General features: G+C 42.1%; 1 protein-coding gene and 1 non-coding gene across 3 annotated transcripts in view; one reads left to right on the top strand and one right to left on the bottom strand.

Annotated features, from left to right (window-relative positions):
* LOC126190979 (adenylyltransferase and sulfurtransferase MOCS3) overlaps positions 1–16,764 on the bottom strand; it is a 183,515-nt gene that overhangs the window by 99,143 nt on the left and 67,608 nt on the right. For both annotated transcript variants that reach the window (XM_049931649.1, XM_049931650.1), the window contains exon 3: positions 9,253–9,355. In XM_049931649.1, the coding sequence (XP_049787606.1) occupies positions 9,253–9,355 (103 nt within the window). The remainder of the gene's footprint in view (positions 1–9,252; positions 9,356–16,764) is intronic.
* Positions 1,221–1,295, top strand: Trnat-ugu (transfer RNA threonine (anticodon UGU)). The gene has a single exon. It is a non-coding gene; the product is annotated as a tRNA-Thr (tRNA).

Raw genomic sequence — 16,764 nt, 5'->3', positions numbered from 1 at the left:
TTCCCTTTCAACCCTTCTGGCTGAGAAAAGGCCACTGGCTCTGAAAGCTTGGCAATTACAAATGTCTTTTATGTGTCTGTTCTGCCGCCACTTGGTGAGTAGATTTTTTTATCTATCCAGTTAAATTAACTTGTCATTTATTGATTGTTTTATAAAAGTTTTGGTTGTATGTATCACTTCTGGTGTATTCTTCGAGTCTTTCTGCCATATATGAGCCATCATAATCCTTGTAAGAAATGGTTATTGGACAAGACAATTACAGGCATACAGTCAGACAGTCTAAAACTACTAGCTTACTACTGTTAGCCAAATGACAACAGTGTGCGTGGTTTTGGCAGTTGGACCAAACAATACAACTTAACTGAAATGAAAGTCAAACAACACACCTCCACTGCCAACGAAACAATGTACTGATGCAGATTAATATGGTGATAAACACTTTCATAAATGAAAGATGGACAATAAAGGTCATATAATAATGTATATGTAGTAAAAAGAATGACAGTTTCATGTAAAAACCAAACGTGTAAATATGATAGTACTCTCGAGACAACTTTATGTAATTATGAAATGTGTAAATGTAATTAATGAAACAGTACTCTTAAAATTTAAATTTTCAAAAAGGGCTAACGGATGTCCAGTGACAAAATAAATCTTAACAACCAAACCTCCTCTTCTGGTCTAGCAATAAAGAAATAAATTCCTGGCACATAGTATGATTTTGATAAAATATGAGGAGAATGTAGTCATAATGCTGCTTCAGATGAATAACATTTTTTCTTACAATATTATAAGAAATGATAATTAAATGAAGACCCTAAGCTGTCGACAGGCGTTGAAATACATCAACAGGGACAGTTGAAAATGTGTGCCCCGCCCGGGACTCGAACCCAGGATCTCCTGCTTACACGGCAGATGCTCTATCCATCTGAGCCACTGAGGGCACAGAGGATAGTGTGACTGCAGGGATTTATCCCTTGCACACTACCTGTAAGACCCACATTCCCAACTTAATGTCCACACAGATTTGTTCTTTTGGACATGTCTGAAAGAACAGATACCATCGTCATATAGTTAAGGCTCGGTAAGATTGTTTGCCGCGAGTAATGAGTGTAATGGGCAGGGGCACTATGAATGTAGTGTGTGGACATTAAGCTGGGAATGTGGGTCTCACAGGGAGCGTGCAAGAGATAAATTCCTGCAGTCGCACTATCCTCTGTGCCCTCGGTGGCTCAGATGGATAGAGCGTCTGCCATGTAAGCAGGTGATCCCAGGTTCGAGTCCCGGTCGGGGCACACATTTTCAACTGTCCCCGTTGATGTATATCAATGCTTGTAGACTGCTTAAGGTCTTGATTTAATTATCATTTCATTTTCAGAGAGCTGCATGGTCACCAATGGTATATATTCTTTTGGACATGTCCAAAATAACAGATACCATCTTCATATAATATGATAAGACTTTTGTACTGTAAGACGGCATAAATATAAAATTCAACTTTCCTGTGTACAGTGTTATAATATCTATCTCTGCATACTGCCATCAAAGGAACTGAACTGATCAATGCCAGTATCCAGTGGGGGCATACACTGATGTGACAAAAATCATTGGCTAGAGATATGCACATGTACAGATGGTGGCAGTATTGTGTACACAAGGTACAAAAGGGCAGAGCACTGGCAGAGCTGTCAATTGTAATCACGTGATTCATGCGAAAAAGTTTCTGATGTGCTTATGGTCGCACAACGGGAATTAACAGACTCTGAATGTGGAATGGTAGTTGCAGCTAGATGCATAGACATTCCATTTCAGAAACTGTTAGGGAATTCAATATTCCAAGATCCATAGTACCAAGAGTGTGCCAGAATACCACATTTCAGGCATTACTTCACACTATGGACAAAGCACGCTGATGGCGACTCCATGTTTACATGGAATGGACTGGGACACCTGGTCCAGATGAACTGATCAATTGGAAATAGTTATGTTCAGCTAGTCAGACACTATTAGTAGCCATTCATGGACTTCATGTTCCCAAACAATGCTGGAACTTTTGTGGATGACAATGCACAATATAAATAGGCAACAATTGTTTGCAACTGGTTTAAAGAACAATCTGGACAATTCGAGCAAATGATTTGGCCATCTAAATTGCCCAACATGAATCCCATTGAACATTTATGGGACATAATTGAGAGGTCAACCTTGCACAAAATCCTGCACCAGCTTCATCATCAATTATGGGAAACTATAGAGGCGGCATGACTCAATATTTCTGCAACGGACTTGCAACAACTTGTTGAGAAAAACTTGTTGTGTCAGTGCTACGTCAGGTTGTTTCACTACGCCAAGCAAAAGGAGGTCTGACACAATATTAGGAGGTATCCCATGACTTTTGCCACCTCAGTGTATGTCATGTATCTAGGAAGGATGAAAGGAGAAAGAAATTTCCTTTTTTTATTCACAATAAACTTCGTTATTTTGTAACCATTTACAGCAAACTGTACATAGTAATAATAGTAACTAAGGAAACATAATATCTCTGAACTTATAAGTACAAGTCAAGCATTGGTTACATTCTTTTTTTTAATTAGTGTCTTCTGCCTGTATAGGTCATTGCTGGAACGTGTTGAACAAATCATCCATATTAACATTCTGCCACCTTTGAAGGATAACTACACAAATTTTTATGAACATAATTAGTTGTTTAACTAATTTCTTTATCATCCTGAAACAAGAAAAGGATTGATAGTGTACAGAAGTTGCAGCACAATGAGGCGAAATAGCATGTCCAATTACCAAATCCTGTCTACACTGGAACAATAAATGATTTGTTTTGGCAGACCACGATTAATTTACAGAGATTGGAAGGCTACAAAATGAAGATGTAAAATATCGATCTTAACAATTTCCAGAAAAATCAGCACTTACAGTTGCTTACAAAGGACAATACATTTAACTATTAAATTGTATAGAATCATTGTAAAAAGAATACATCAGTTATTCTTCCAGTTTCTGTAAGGGACACATAAATCATATAACTGATTGCAGCTTGAACACTTACCTTGCTAGCAGGTGACCTCAATTCTGGTGTACTGTGTATGTTGTCTGAAGACTTGAGAGAGTTGTAGCATTATCTAATAGTGTGGTCTTGCAAACATTTTCCTTTACCCTTTAAGGGGTGGACCCCAAAAATATTGTCTAATTATGTACCACAAAGGAGTGTAGACTCATGAAGAGTCTGCAATATTTACCATGGCCTTAGCAGCCTTTGTCCTCTCTGCAGGGAAGTACCATCTTTCCTTGTTACAGGGAAGTACCAATTTTCTGGCTGGAATTTAGCTCATACAGGAGAGTCCAAAACAAATGGTAATGCTGATACTGGCAATTCTGGAGTACAAAGAACGCCCTCTGTGAGTGTTCCACCATAAGAGACCTGGTGTGGATTGATGATTGCATCAACGTCCTAACGAGTTCCTAGACCAATGTTACTAGAACATAGTTTATTAATTTTTATAGTATTTTGTAGATCTTCTTATTAACAGGTGGCATCTGATAAGGGTTAGAACTGTTCTCTAAAGACTGGTAACATTAAAATGGTGTAAGTTTTGTGCAAAGGGAATTTGTACTTTTTAGATTTTTCTGATCAATTATATGGTTGGATCTGAATAACTTTGTAAGCATACTTAACTTAACTATAGCAACATAAGTCAATCTTATTCTCATTTTAGTCATACCCAATTAATTTAAGAAGAGGTCTGTGGGAGTGAAGGTGGAGGTGTTCATCCTGTAGCAATTGATGAACACCTCTATCCTCTGGCCCACCAGTGAATTACTCCGCACCCGCCCCCCCCCCTTTCCCCTCCCCACAGATGGGCCCTGTGGCGGGGAGGGGAAGGTCTTTCTTTGGGGACTGTCTTCTATTCATCTTTGGTTCTAGTAGTCCTAATCTTCCTTTGCCTTTCTTACTTAATTTGATGGGGTACCGTTCAATGGTCCCACAATTCATACTTGAATGGTCCATCAAATGAAGTCTTCTATTTTCTGGTATATTCAAAACCTGTTTTCACAGCTCTGCCTCAGTTGAACCAATGTCCAAATAGCTTCTAGCCGAAATATTTTGTGTAGTTGGTAAGGAGATAACATTTATCTAAATAAGAAATCATACCAATCTTCACATTAAAATATTTTGTGTTTGTCAATAAGAAGCAAATACTTTTATGAAAATGTGAAAAAGAAATAAATTAACTAAGTACTCAAAAGAAAGCAAGCTTGGTACCTTTAGGATTTTTCCTTTGATGAGCTGGAGTAACACACACACACACACACACACACACACACACACACACACACACACACACACACACAAATGCCTATGCCCCTGCATGGTGCCACCTAGACTGACAGTGCCACTGCTATTTTGCGGCAGATAGCCTGGTTGAGGTGGGAGTAGTGTCGTGTGGGGTGGGTGGAGAGAGAGGAATAAGGGAGGTATGGAGAGGGTCTGCAGGTGGGTGGCTAGAGGCTTGAAGGGAGGCGGCCAGTTTGGTGGCTAGGAATGAGGGAGGAAGGTGTGGCAGGTATATGAGCTGGTACTATTGTAGCAGGTAGTGGGAGGCGGCACACACCAAAGATGATTTGGAACATAGATTGGAAAATGGACAGTGGTTTACCTGAGACTGGGACCAGGATAAGTACAGGAGTGGAGGATGTGTTGCAAAGATAACTCCCATCTGTGCAGTTCAGAAAAGATGGTGGTGGAGGCCAGATAATACAGATGGCTTGAGTTGTGAAGCAGCCACTGAAACCGAGCATGTTGTGCTAAGCTATGTGCTGTGTCACCGGCCACTGTGTCACAGTTTAGCAGTGGCCATTCATCCTGGTGGAAAGCTGCTTGAAGTGATACCAACATAAAAAGGTGTGCACAGGTTGCAGCAGAGTTGGTATATGACATGGCTGCTTTCACACGTGGTCCGGCCTCTGATGGAGTAGGATAAGCCTGTGACAGTACAGGAATGGGAGGTGCTAGGTGTGTGGATTGGGCAGGTCTTGCACCTTGGTCTGCAACAGGGATTATGCCCTTAGAGAAGGGGCTGGGAGTGGTAGAAGTGTAAGGTTGGACTACAATGTTGAGAAGGTTGGGTGGGTGATGAAATCCCATATTAGGAGGGATGGGAAAGATCTTGGGTATGATCCTCATTTCAGGGCAGGTTGACAGATAATCAAAACTCTGGTGAAAGATATGGTCCAGTTGTTCCAGTCAGGGGTGATAATGGTTGACGAGGGGAGTACTCTTTTGTCGCTGATTATTGGTGGTCATGGGAGGATTAGCCGTAAGCCAAGATATGGCACAGGAAATCTGTCTGTGGGCTAGCTTTGGGGGAGGGGGATTGGCTGTCTGTGAAGGCCTTTGTGAGGCTTTCAGCATACTAAGGGTGTTCTTCTCATTGCAGATATGTCATCCACCCGAGCAGCTGGGCTGTATGGGAGGGATTTTTTGGTGTGTAAGGGATAGCAGCTGTCAAAATGCAAGGTACTGTTGGTGATTAGTGGGTTTAATGTGGCTGGAGGTGTAGATGGAGCCATCAGAGAGGTGGAGGTCAATGTCCAGGAAGGTGGTGCATTTATTAGACGGGGCAAGGTGAAGTGTATGTGAGAAAAGGCGTTGTTGTTGTTGTTGTTGTTGTTGTTGTTGTTGTTGTGAAGGAATGTGGAGAGCATGTCTTGGTTCTGAGTCCTTCAATGAACCTAAATTAGATTAGGGCTTGGGAGTTTTGAAAGGCTAGGAAGGTTTCCTCTAGATGGCCCGAAAAAGAGGTTGGCACAGGAGGGTGCCAAGCAGGTGCCCATGGCTGTGCTGCAAATTTTTTTTGCAAACCTTCAATTTTTTTGTAAACCTTCAGTTCAAAAGAAAAGTAGTTGTGCATAAGGATGAAGTTGGTAAGGTGTTATATATGCTAAATTCCAACCAGAAAATTGGTACTTCCCTGTAATAAGGAAAGATGGTACTTCCCTGTGCAGAGGCTCTGAGCACTATGGGACTTAACATCTTAGGTCATCAGTCCCCTAGAACTTAGAACTACTTAATCCTAACTAACCTAAGGACATGACACACATCCATGCCCGAGGCAGGATTTGAACCTGCGACCGTAGCAGTCCCGCGGCTCCAGACTGAAGCGATTAGAACCGCACGGCCACCACGGCCGGCCCCTGTGCAGAGGACAAAGTATGCTAAGACCATAGTAAATATTTACAAACTCTCCATGGCTCTACATTTCTTGATGCTACATCGGTAAACATTGTTATTAGGGTCCACCCCTTATAGGGTAAAAGAAAATTTTTGCAAGACCACACTATTAGATAATGCTACAACTCTCATGAGTCTTCACACAACATACACAGTACACCAGAACTGACGCCACCCGTAGCAATATATAGTGTTCAAGTTGTAATCAATTAAGTGTTTCAGGCAACCCTTATGGAAACTGAAAAAATAATGGATTTGTTCCTTTTATTTTTTAAAATGATTTATATACAATTCTAATAGCTAAATGTATTGTCCTTTCAGAGTAATTGTAGGTACTGACTTTCCTGAAACTAGTTAACATCAACATCTTACCTGTTCATTTTGTGGTCTTCCAGTCTCTGTAAATTAATCATGGTCCATCAAAATGAATCATGTGTCAATCCTGTGTCACCAGAATTTGGCAATTGGAGGTGCTTTCTCATCTTGTTGTGCTGCAACTCCTGTACACTATCAATCCCTTTCTTGTATCAGATTGATAAAGAATTAGTTAAACAACTAATTGAGTTTATAAACACACTTATACTTATCCCTTAAATTTGGAGTTATTATTACAGAGTGTTAATATGGTTGATTCGCTCAACAGATTTCACCAATGACTCACACAGACAGAAGAAACTAATCAAAAGAATAAATTTCGGTGAATGCTCGACTTTTTGTTATGACTTCAAAGATGTACTTTATTAGTTAACATTACCATGTACAATTTACTGTAAGTGGTTACAAAATAACAAAGTTTATCGCCAAGAAAAAAGACATTTTTTTCTCCTTTCACCCTTCCTAGATACTTCACATACACTGAGGTAACACAAAAGTCATAAGATACCTCCTAATATTGTATTGGACCTCCTTCTGCCTGGCATAGTGCAACCACTGCATGCGGCATGGAGTCAAAAGTTGTTGGAAGTCTTCTGCATCTCCTGCAGTGATACTGAGCCACGCTGCCTCTATAGCCAACCATGATTGGTGATTGTGCCAGTGCAGGATTTTGTGTACAAACTGACCTCTTGATTATGTACAATGACTACCTCTTCAAATGTTCTTTAAACTCTAAATCCACCACTTCACTTCTTGTACACCTTAGCAACTATATCCTGACCCACAACTACTTTTCCTTTTGCACGGTACCCTCCCATGCCAATCTGTTTATTTGGTCACGTAGAAGAAGCCTTCCTAGCCCCCCCCCCCCCCCAAACTCCTAGACCCTAGCCTTGTTCAGATTTACTGATGATATCTTCATGATCTGGACTCAGGGCCATAATACCCTATCCAAATTCCTTCACAACCTCAACATCTTTTCTCCCATCTGTTTCACCTGGTCCTGCTCTACCCAACGTGCCACATATCTGGTAGTTGACCACCTCTTTGATGGCTCCATCCACACCTCTGTCTACATTAAACCCACTAATCACCAACAGTACCTGCATTTCAACAGCTGCCATCCCTTACACACCAAAAAATCCTTCCCGCACAGCCTAGCTGCCTGTGGATGACATATCTGCAGGCCGAGAACTCAGTTGCCCTGTATGTTGAAGGCTTCACAGACAGCCAATAACAAGCCCCAATGACCCCCCCCCCCCCCTCCCCCCAACACGTGGCCCAAAAACAGATTTCCCCCAAACCTCCCACCACTCCTACGAATCAGCTCCAAAGGAGTGCTTCCTCCATCACCCAATATCATCCGAGACTGGAACTGACCCATATCCTTCACCAGGGCTTTATCTCTCATCCTGCCATGAAATGAGGAACATCTTACCCAAAATCCTTCCCACCCTTCCTAAAGTGAGGTTCCATCCCCAACCCAACCTATACAACATCCCAGTTCACACCTATGTCACTACCACCCCAAACCACTTACTGCAGGGTTCAAATCCCTGTGGCAGACCAAGGTGCCCAATCCACCCACCTAGCTTCTTCTACTCCTGTCCGGTCACAGACTTATCCTATCTCATCAGAGGCCAGAACACCTGTGAAAACAGCCATGTCATATACCAACTCTGCTGCAAACTCTGCACAGCTTTTTATGGTGGTATCACCACCATGCAGTTTTCCACCAGGATCAAGGGAAACCACTGCCAAACTGTTGTCAGGAATAATGTTGTCCGCCTTATGTCACAACATGCAGCTGGGCATGGCATGCTCAATTTCAATGGCTGCTTCACAACCTGAGCCATTTGAGTCCCTCCATCCACCACCAGCTTCTCTGAACTATGCAGACGGGAGTTATCCTTACAGAATATTCTCCACTCCCGTAATCATCCTGGCCTCAGTCTCAGGGAACCCACAGTCTCCACACTCTCAACAGTTTCTCCTACCTCCATCCCATCACACCCGCCCAATTCATGTCCCCATGTCACCTTCAGTGTGTGCTGTTTTCTACCACCTGCAAGAATCCTATCAGCCCATATACCTGTCACTCCTCCCTCCTGCATTCCTAGCCAGCAGACTCGCCAACTCACTCAGAGCTGCTAGCCACTCACTCCCAGTCCCTCTACCTGTCTACTGCCTCGCTCCATTCACCCCACTTGACACTACCTCCACCACAATCAGTCCATCTGCCACAACATATCATCGGGACTGTCAGTCATGTAGTGGTACAGTGAGTGTTTGTGTATTTTACTCTACCTCATCACAGGATAAATCCAAAAGCTAGCACGTTTTTTTTCCTTTTGTGTGCACCTACTGACAACACTTCTGCTTTTCAGTGTGTGGTCTCCTTTAATCTACAGCATTTACATTGTACAAGAACTTGCCTAGAACATAAATATCCTAACATTTTATCAGTGAAAGACAAATAAAAATTTTTGTTATAATTAAGTGGAAGATTGTGATAAACATACACACAATCACATGCTCCCCCAACCCCTAGCCATACACTTAACATACGCATGCAGATGTCGTCCCCCCCCCCCCCCCCCCCCCACACACACCTGTTGTTCATAATTTACCTTTTACTCCAATGCCAGGAACTATTATTTGTCTGCTAAACCTTGAAATTTCTTCATTACTCAGTTTTGTTCCCTCAAAATTTTTCACCATCTCTTCCAGTTGCTAGAACAAACAAAAGCTCCATCAACTGATTAATAAAACAAAGAAAACAGAAGAAGATAAATGGCACTTAAAAGCTGAGACAGTGAATAAATCTGGTTCTTAATAATTAGTAGCAGTTACATGTCAGTCTCTCTCTCTCTCTCTCTCTCTCTCTCTCTCTCTCTCTCTCTCTCTCTCTCTGTGTGTGTGTGTTCTGATAGCTGAGCTTGTCCACATGTGTTTATCTACTACTCGAAAACTTCATTTTATGAAAAGTGTTGTCTTTTTCACTTTACTGATCATACCTGCTTTTTAGCTATTACAGTCTGTTTAACACTGATATGGATACAATGACTGTGAAAAATGAAGGAGTCAAGCTACCTTTGAAGCTCAAGTAAGTGAACACCTACAAAGACACTATGCAATAAACAAACAGAAGCAACTGCTTGGTTTTTGATCAAAATGGATGATAGGAAGTGCAAAAAGGCAAAGCTGGAATGTCTAAAGGAGGAATTCAAAGCTGTAAAAGAACGAATGGAAAAGATAGATGCTGCTTGTACGCAAATTAAAGAAATGTTTCGAGAAAAGAGAAGCACCTGTATGAATATCAAGAGCACAGAAGCAAAGAAGGGAAAGCTGAGAGTTGGAAGGAATATATAGAAAAGCTATACAAAAAAATACTCAAAGACAATATTATCGAAATACAAGAGGAAGTATGTGAAGATAATATGGAACATATGATACTGCAAGAATAATTTGATAGAGCACTGAAAGTTCTAAGTGGAAACAAGGTACACAGGTAGATGACATTCCCTCAGAATTACTGAGTTTCTTGGAGAATCAACCATGATGAAACTACTTCAAGTGGTATGCAATAAATATGAGACAGGGTTCAAGAAGACTAATAATTCTAGTTCTAAAAAAATGCCAGAGGGGGCAATGTGAATGAGACATGACACTGCAAGAAAAATATGACAGAGAACAGAGAGACCTAAGATGAAACAAGGTCCCTCACAATCACTGAGATCCTTGGGACAACCAGTCATGACAAAACTATTCCTCTGGTATGTGAAATATATGAGAGAGGTGAAATACCTGCAGACCCCAGGAAGAACCTAGTAATGCTAATTCCAAAGAAGGGAGGTTCTGAAAGGAGTGAATACTACAGAATCACCAATTAAATAAGTTTTGTTGCAAAATACTGGCATGCATTATTTACAGAAGAAGGCAGCAGTTGGTATTGAGGAAGACCAGTTTGCATTCTGGTGTAATGAAGGAACATGTGATGCAGTACTGACCCGATGATTCATCCTAAAAGATATGATGAAGAAAGGCAAACCTCTGTTTGTCCCATTTGTAGATTTTGGGAAAGCTTTAGACAATGTTAAATTGAATACAGTCTTTGAAATTCTGAAGGTGGTGACTGTTATGGTATTCAGTCCAAAGGCTGGTTTGATGCAGCTCTCCATGCTACTCTATCCTGTGTAAGCCTCTTCATCTCCAAATAACTACTGATGCCTACATCCTTCCTGTATTCTGTTTTGATCTCCCTCTACGATTTTTAATCCCCCACGACACTTCCCTCCAGTACTAAATTGGTGATCCTTTGCTGTCTCAGACTGTATTCTAACAACAGATTTCTTGTTCTATTGAGTTTGCACCACAAATTTCTTTTCTCACAAATTCTATTCATACCTCCTCATTAGTTACATGATTTACCCAACCAATCTTCAGAATTCTTCTGTATCAGCACATTTCTTGCCTATATTGTTTATTGTCCATGTTTCACTTCCATACATGGCTACACTCCATGTAAATACTTTCAGAAAGGACTTCCTGACACTTAAATCTATTGTACTTGATGTTAAAATTCTCTTCTTCAGAAATGCTTTCCTTGCCATTGCCAGTCTACATTTTATATCCTTCCTACTTCAATCATCAGTTAATTTGCTTCCCAAATAGCAAAACTCATCTTCTACTTTAAGTGTCTCATTTCCTAAGCTGATTCCCTCAGCATCATCTAATTTAATTCAACTACATTCCATTATCCTCATTTTGCTTTTGTTGAAGTTCATCTTATATCCTCCTTTCAAGACACTGTCCATTCTGTTCAACTGCTCCTCCAAGTCCTTTACTGTCTCTGACAGAATTACAATGTCATTGACAAACCTCAAAGTTTTTATTTCTTCTCCTTGGACTTTAATTTGTACTCAAAATTTTTCTTTTGTTTCCTTTACTGCTTACTCAATAAACAGATTGAATAACATCAGAGATAGGCTACAACCCTGTCTCACTCGCTTCTCAATGACTGCTTCCCTTTTGTACCCCTTGACTCTTATAACTGCCTTCTGGTTTCTGTATAAATTTAAACAGCCTTTTGCTCCCTGTATTTTACCCCTGCCACATTTAGATTTCCCTTTCCTTAGCCTATCTTCTATGAGAAGTTGTTGGATCAGTGTTGTCTTGCGTTTTCCTACATTTCTCCGGAATCCAAACTGACCTTCCCTGAGGTTGGCTTCTACCAGTTTTTTTATTCTTCTGTATAGGATTCGTGTTATTAATTTGCAACCATGACTTATTAAACTGATATTTCAGTAATTTTCACACCTGCCACGCACCTGATTTCTTTGAAATTGGAATTGTTATATTCTTCTTGAAGTCTGAGGGTATTTTGCCTGTCTCATACATCTTGCTCACCAGATGGAAGAGTTTTTGTCACGGCTGGCTCTCCCAAGGCTATAAGTAGCTCTAACGGAATGTTGTCTACTCCTACGACCTTGTTTCGACTTTAGTCTTTCAGTGCTTTGTCAAATTTTTCACACAGTATCAGATCTCCCTTCTCCTCTTCAACTACATCCTTTTCCATTTCCAAAATACTGCCCTCAAATACATCTCCCTTGTACAGATACTCTATATACTCCATCCATCTTTCTGCTTTTCTTTCTTTGCTTAGGACTGGTTTTCCATCTGAGCTCTTGATATTCATATAGGTGGTTCTCTTTTCTCCAGGTCTTTAATTTCCCTGTAGACAGCATCTATCTTACCTCTAATGATATACGCTTCTAAATCCTTACATTTGTACTCTAGCCATTCCTGTTTAGTTGTTTTTCACTTCCTGTTGACCTCATTTTTTAGACATTTTTATTTCCCATTTTGACTGCTTCATTTATTGCAATATTTATATTTTTTCCTTTCAGCAATTAAATTCAATATCTCTTGTGTTACCCAACGATTTCTACAAGCCCTCATCTTTTTACCTGCTTGATACTCTACTGCCTTCAGTATTTCATCTCTCAAAGCTACCAATTCTTCTTCTACTGTATTCCATTCCCTTATTCTTGTGAATCATTTCCTGACACTCCCTCTGAAACTCTCTACAACCTCTGGCTCTTTCAGTTTATCCATGTCCAATCCCTTTAAATACCTGCCTTTTTGCAGTTTCTTTAATTTTAATCTGCAGTTTATAATCAATAAATTGTGAGCAGAATTCACATCTGCTCCTGGAAATGTTTTACAATTTAGAGTCTTGTTTCAAAACCTCTGTTTTACCTTTATTATATAATCAATCTGAAACCTTCCGGTGTCTCCAGGTCTCTTCCATGTAAACAACCTTCTTTCAAGATTCTTAAACCAAGTGTTTGAAAGTGATTAATGGAAAATCTCATATAAAGATGTGAAACAAATACTAACAAAGAGATAGAGGGGCTGGCCAGTACTTATCTCAGCTCAGTACATCCGAAAGATACACAAAACAGAACAGAAAATTTACGTTCCTAGCTTTCAGAACTTTTTACCTTCATCAGGTAGGGGAGAGGGGAAAGAAAGGGAAGAAGGGAAAGTGGATTCAGTTACTTACAACCCAGGTTATGAAGCAACAGGGAAAGGAAAACAGGGAGGGTAGCAAGGATGAAGGCATGGTTGTCAGAGGGAAGCCAAAGATATTCTACTGTAAGTACTGTGCCAGCTTCAAATGAAAGAGGATGCATACAGATGTAAAGAGGTATATAGTATAGAGATAAACACAACTATGTAGGATGAAAAGATGCGTGAATGGCTAAAGAGGAAAGGGAAAGAGGAGAAGACTGAAGAGTGAATGGGAGTGAGGTTGTTTAACATAGGTTCAGTCCAGGGGGGATGGCGGGATGAAAGGATGTGTTGGACTGCAAGTTCCCATCTCCACAGTTCAGAGGGACTGGTATTGGGCGGGAGAAGCCAAATGGCACATACAGTGTAGCAGGTTCCTAGGTCCCTAGAATTATGCTGGAGGGCATGCTCTGCTACTGGGTATTGGACATCTCCTAGGTGGACAGTTTGTCTGTGTCCGTTCATGCGCTCAGCCAGTTTAGTTGTTGTCATACCGATGTAAAAGGCTGTGCAATGCAGGCATGTCAGCTGATAAATGACATGTGTTGTTTCACATGTGGCCCTGCCTTGAATTGTGTATGTTTTACCAGTAGCAGGGCTGGAGTAAGTGGTTGTGGGGGGATGCATGGGGCAGGTTTTGCAGCGGGTTCGGTTACAGGGGTAGGAACCGCTGGGTAGAGAAGGTAGTCTGGGAATATTGTGGGGCTTGACAAGGATGTTACGGAGGTTTGGGGGGCGACGAAAGGCAACTCTGGGTGGTGTGGGGAGAATTTTGTCAAGGGATGATCTCATTTCAGGGGTTGACTTGAGAAAGTCATATCCCTGGCGGAGTAATTTGTTGATGTATTCGACGCCAGGATAATATTGGGTGATAAGGGGGATGCTTCTGTGTGGTCTGGGGGTAGGAACATTGTTGTTGGATGGGGAGGAATGTATTGCTCGGGAGATCTGTTTGTGGACAAGGTCTGCAGGATAGTTGCGGGAGAGGAAAGCACTGGTCAGGTTATTGGTGTAAATTCATCACTGGAGCAGATACGTTTGTCACGAATACCTAGGCTGTAGGGAAGGGAGCGTTTGATGTGGAATGGATGGCAGCTATCAAAGTGAAGGTACTGTAGTTTGTTTGTGTGTTTGATATGGACAGAGGTGTGGATGTGAGCTTCAACAAGATGAAGGTCAACATCCAGGAAGGTGGCCTGGGTTTTGGAGAAGGACCAGGTGAAATTCAGATTCAAAAAGGAGTTGAGGTTATGGAGGAAATTAAGGAGTGTTTCTTCACGATGAGTCCAGACCACAAAGATGTCATCTATAAACCTATACCAGGCCAGGGGAAGCAGCTGTTGGGTCTTCAGGAAAGCCTCCTCCATGTGGCCCATGAAGAGGTTGGCATAGGACGGAGCCATCCTGGTTCGCATAGCTGTTCCCCTGATTTGTTTGTAGGTCTGGCCTTCAAAAGTGAAGTAATTATGGGTGAGGATCAAGTTGGTAAGTGTGATAAGGAACGAGGTTTTTGGAAGATCTTCGGGTGGGCATTGGGAGAGGTAGTGTTCAAGGGCAGAGAGACCATGGGTATGTGGGATGTTTGTGTAAAGGGATGTAGCATCTATGGTGACAAGAAAGGTTTCAGGTGGGAGATGAGTGGGAATGGATTTGAAGCATTCTAGGAAGTGGTTTGTGTCTTTGATGTAGGATGGGAGTCTGCGGGTGATAGGTTGGAGGTGTTGGTCTACCAGAGCTGAGATACGTTCTGTTGGGGCTTTGAAGCCTGCTACAATGGGACGGCCAGGATGGTTCTCTTTGTGGATTTTGGGTAATAGGTAGAAGGTAGGGGTACGTGGCTCAAGTGGAGTGAGTAGGTCTATGGAAGCTGTTGTGAGGCCTTGTGAGGGACCCTGGATTTTTAGGATTTTCTGCAGCTCAGTCTGGATGGAGGGAATGGTATCCTGGGTAACAGCTTTGTATGTTGAGGTGTTGGAGAGTTGACGCAGTCCTTCTGCCACATACTCCACATGGTCAAGTACCACAGTTGTAGAGCCTTTATCCACTGGGAGGGTGACAATAGAGCAGTCTGTTTTCAGCTCCTTAATGGCACGGGATTCAGCTGGGGTGATGTTGGGGGTTGTCGGGATGTTCTTCAAGGAGGACTGGGAGGCAACACTGGATGTGAGGAATTCCTGAAATGTCTGCAAGGGATGGTTTTGGGGGAGGGGAGGAGGATCCCTTTGAGAAGGCGGTCGGAACTGTTCTAGAACTGTGGTACTTGACCATGTGGAGTATGTGGCAGAAGGACTGCATCAACTCTCCTGAGCAATACATTCCCCCCTGTCCAACAACAATGTTCCTACCCCCAGACCACACAGAAGCATCCCCCTTGTCACTTAATATTATCCTGGCCTCAAATACATCAACAAATTACTCTGCCAGGGATATGACTTTCTCAAGTCAACCCCTGAAATGAGATCATCCCTTGACAAAATTCTCCCCACACCACCCAGAGTTGCCTTTCGTCGCCCCCCTAACCTCCGTAACATCCTTGTTAAACCCTACAATATTCCCAGACTACCTTCTCTACCCAGTGGTTCCTTACCCTGTAACCGACCCCCCGCTGCAAAACCTGCCCCATGCATCCCACCACAACCACCTACTCCAACCCCGCTACTGGTAAAACATACACAATTCAAGGCAGGGCCACGTGTGAAACTACACATGTCATTTATCAACTGACATGCCTGCACTGCACAGCCTTTTACATTGGTATGACAACAACTAAACTGCTGAGCGCATGAACGGACACAGACGAACTCTCCGCCTAGGAGATGTCCAATACCCAGTAGCAGAACATGCCCTCCAGCATAATTCTAGGGACCTAGGAACCTGCTACACCATATGTGCCATTTGGCTTCTCCCACCCAACACCAGTCCCTCTGAACTGCGGAGATGGGAACTTGCACTCCAAGACATCCTTTCATCCCCGCCATCCCCCTGGACTGAACCTATGTTAAACAACCTCACTCCCCATTCACTCTTCAGTCTTCTCCTCTTTCCCTTTCCTCTTTAGCCATTCATGCATCTTTTCATCCTACATAGTTGTGTTTATCTTTATACTATATACCTCTTTACGTCTGTATGCATCCTCTTTCGTTGAAGCTGGCACAGTACTTACAGTAGAATATCTTTGGCTTCCCTCTGACAACCATGCCTCCATCCTTGCTACCCTCCCTGTTTTCCCTTTCCCTGTTGCTTCATAACCTGGGTTGTGAGTAACTGAATCCACTTTCCCTTCTTCCCTTTCTTTCCCTCTCCCTCCCATGAAGGAACAAAGTTCCGAAAGCTAGGAACGTAAATTTTCTGTTCTGTTTTGTGTATCTTTCAGCTGTACTGAGCTGGCCAGCCCCTCTATCTCTTTGTTAGTATTTGTTTCAAACCAAATGCTTGCTATGATTAAATTATGATCTGTGCAAACTTCTACCAGGTGGCTTCCTCTTTCATTCCTTTCCCCCAGTCCATATTCACCTACTACTTTTCCTTCTCTTCTTTTTCCTACTATTGAATTCCAGTCCCCCATT

Source organism: Schistocerca cancellata, chromosome 6 (genome assembly GCF_023864275.1).
Source record: "Schistocerca cancellata isolate TAMUIC-IGC-003103 chromosome 6, iqSchCanc2.1, whole genome shotgun sequence".
Lineage (NCBI taxonomy): Eukaryota > Metazoa > Arthropoda > Insecta > Orthoptera > Acrididae > Schistocerca > Schistocerca cancellata.
This window is presented reverse-complemented; position numbering and strand designations above follow the sequence as displayed.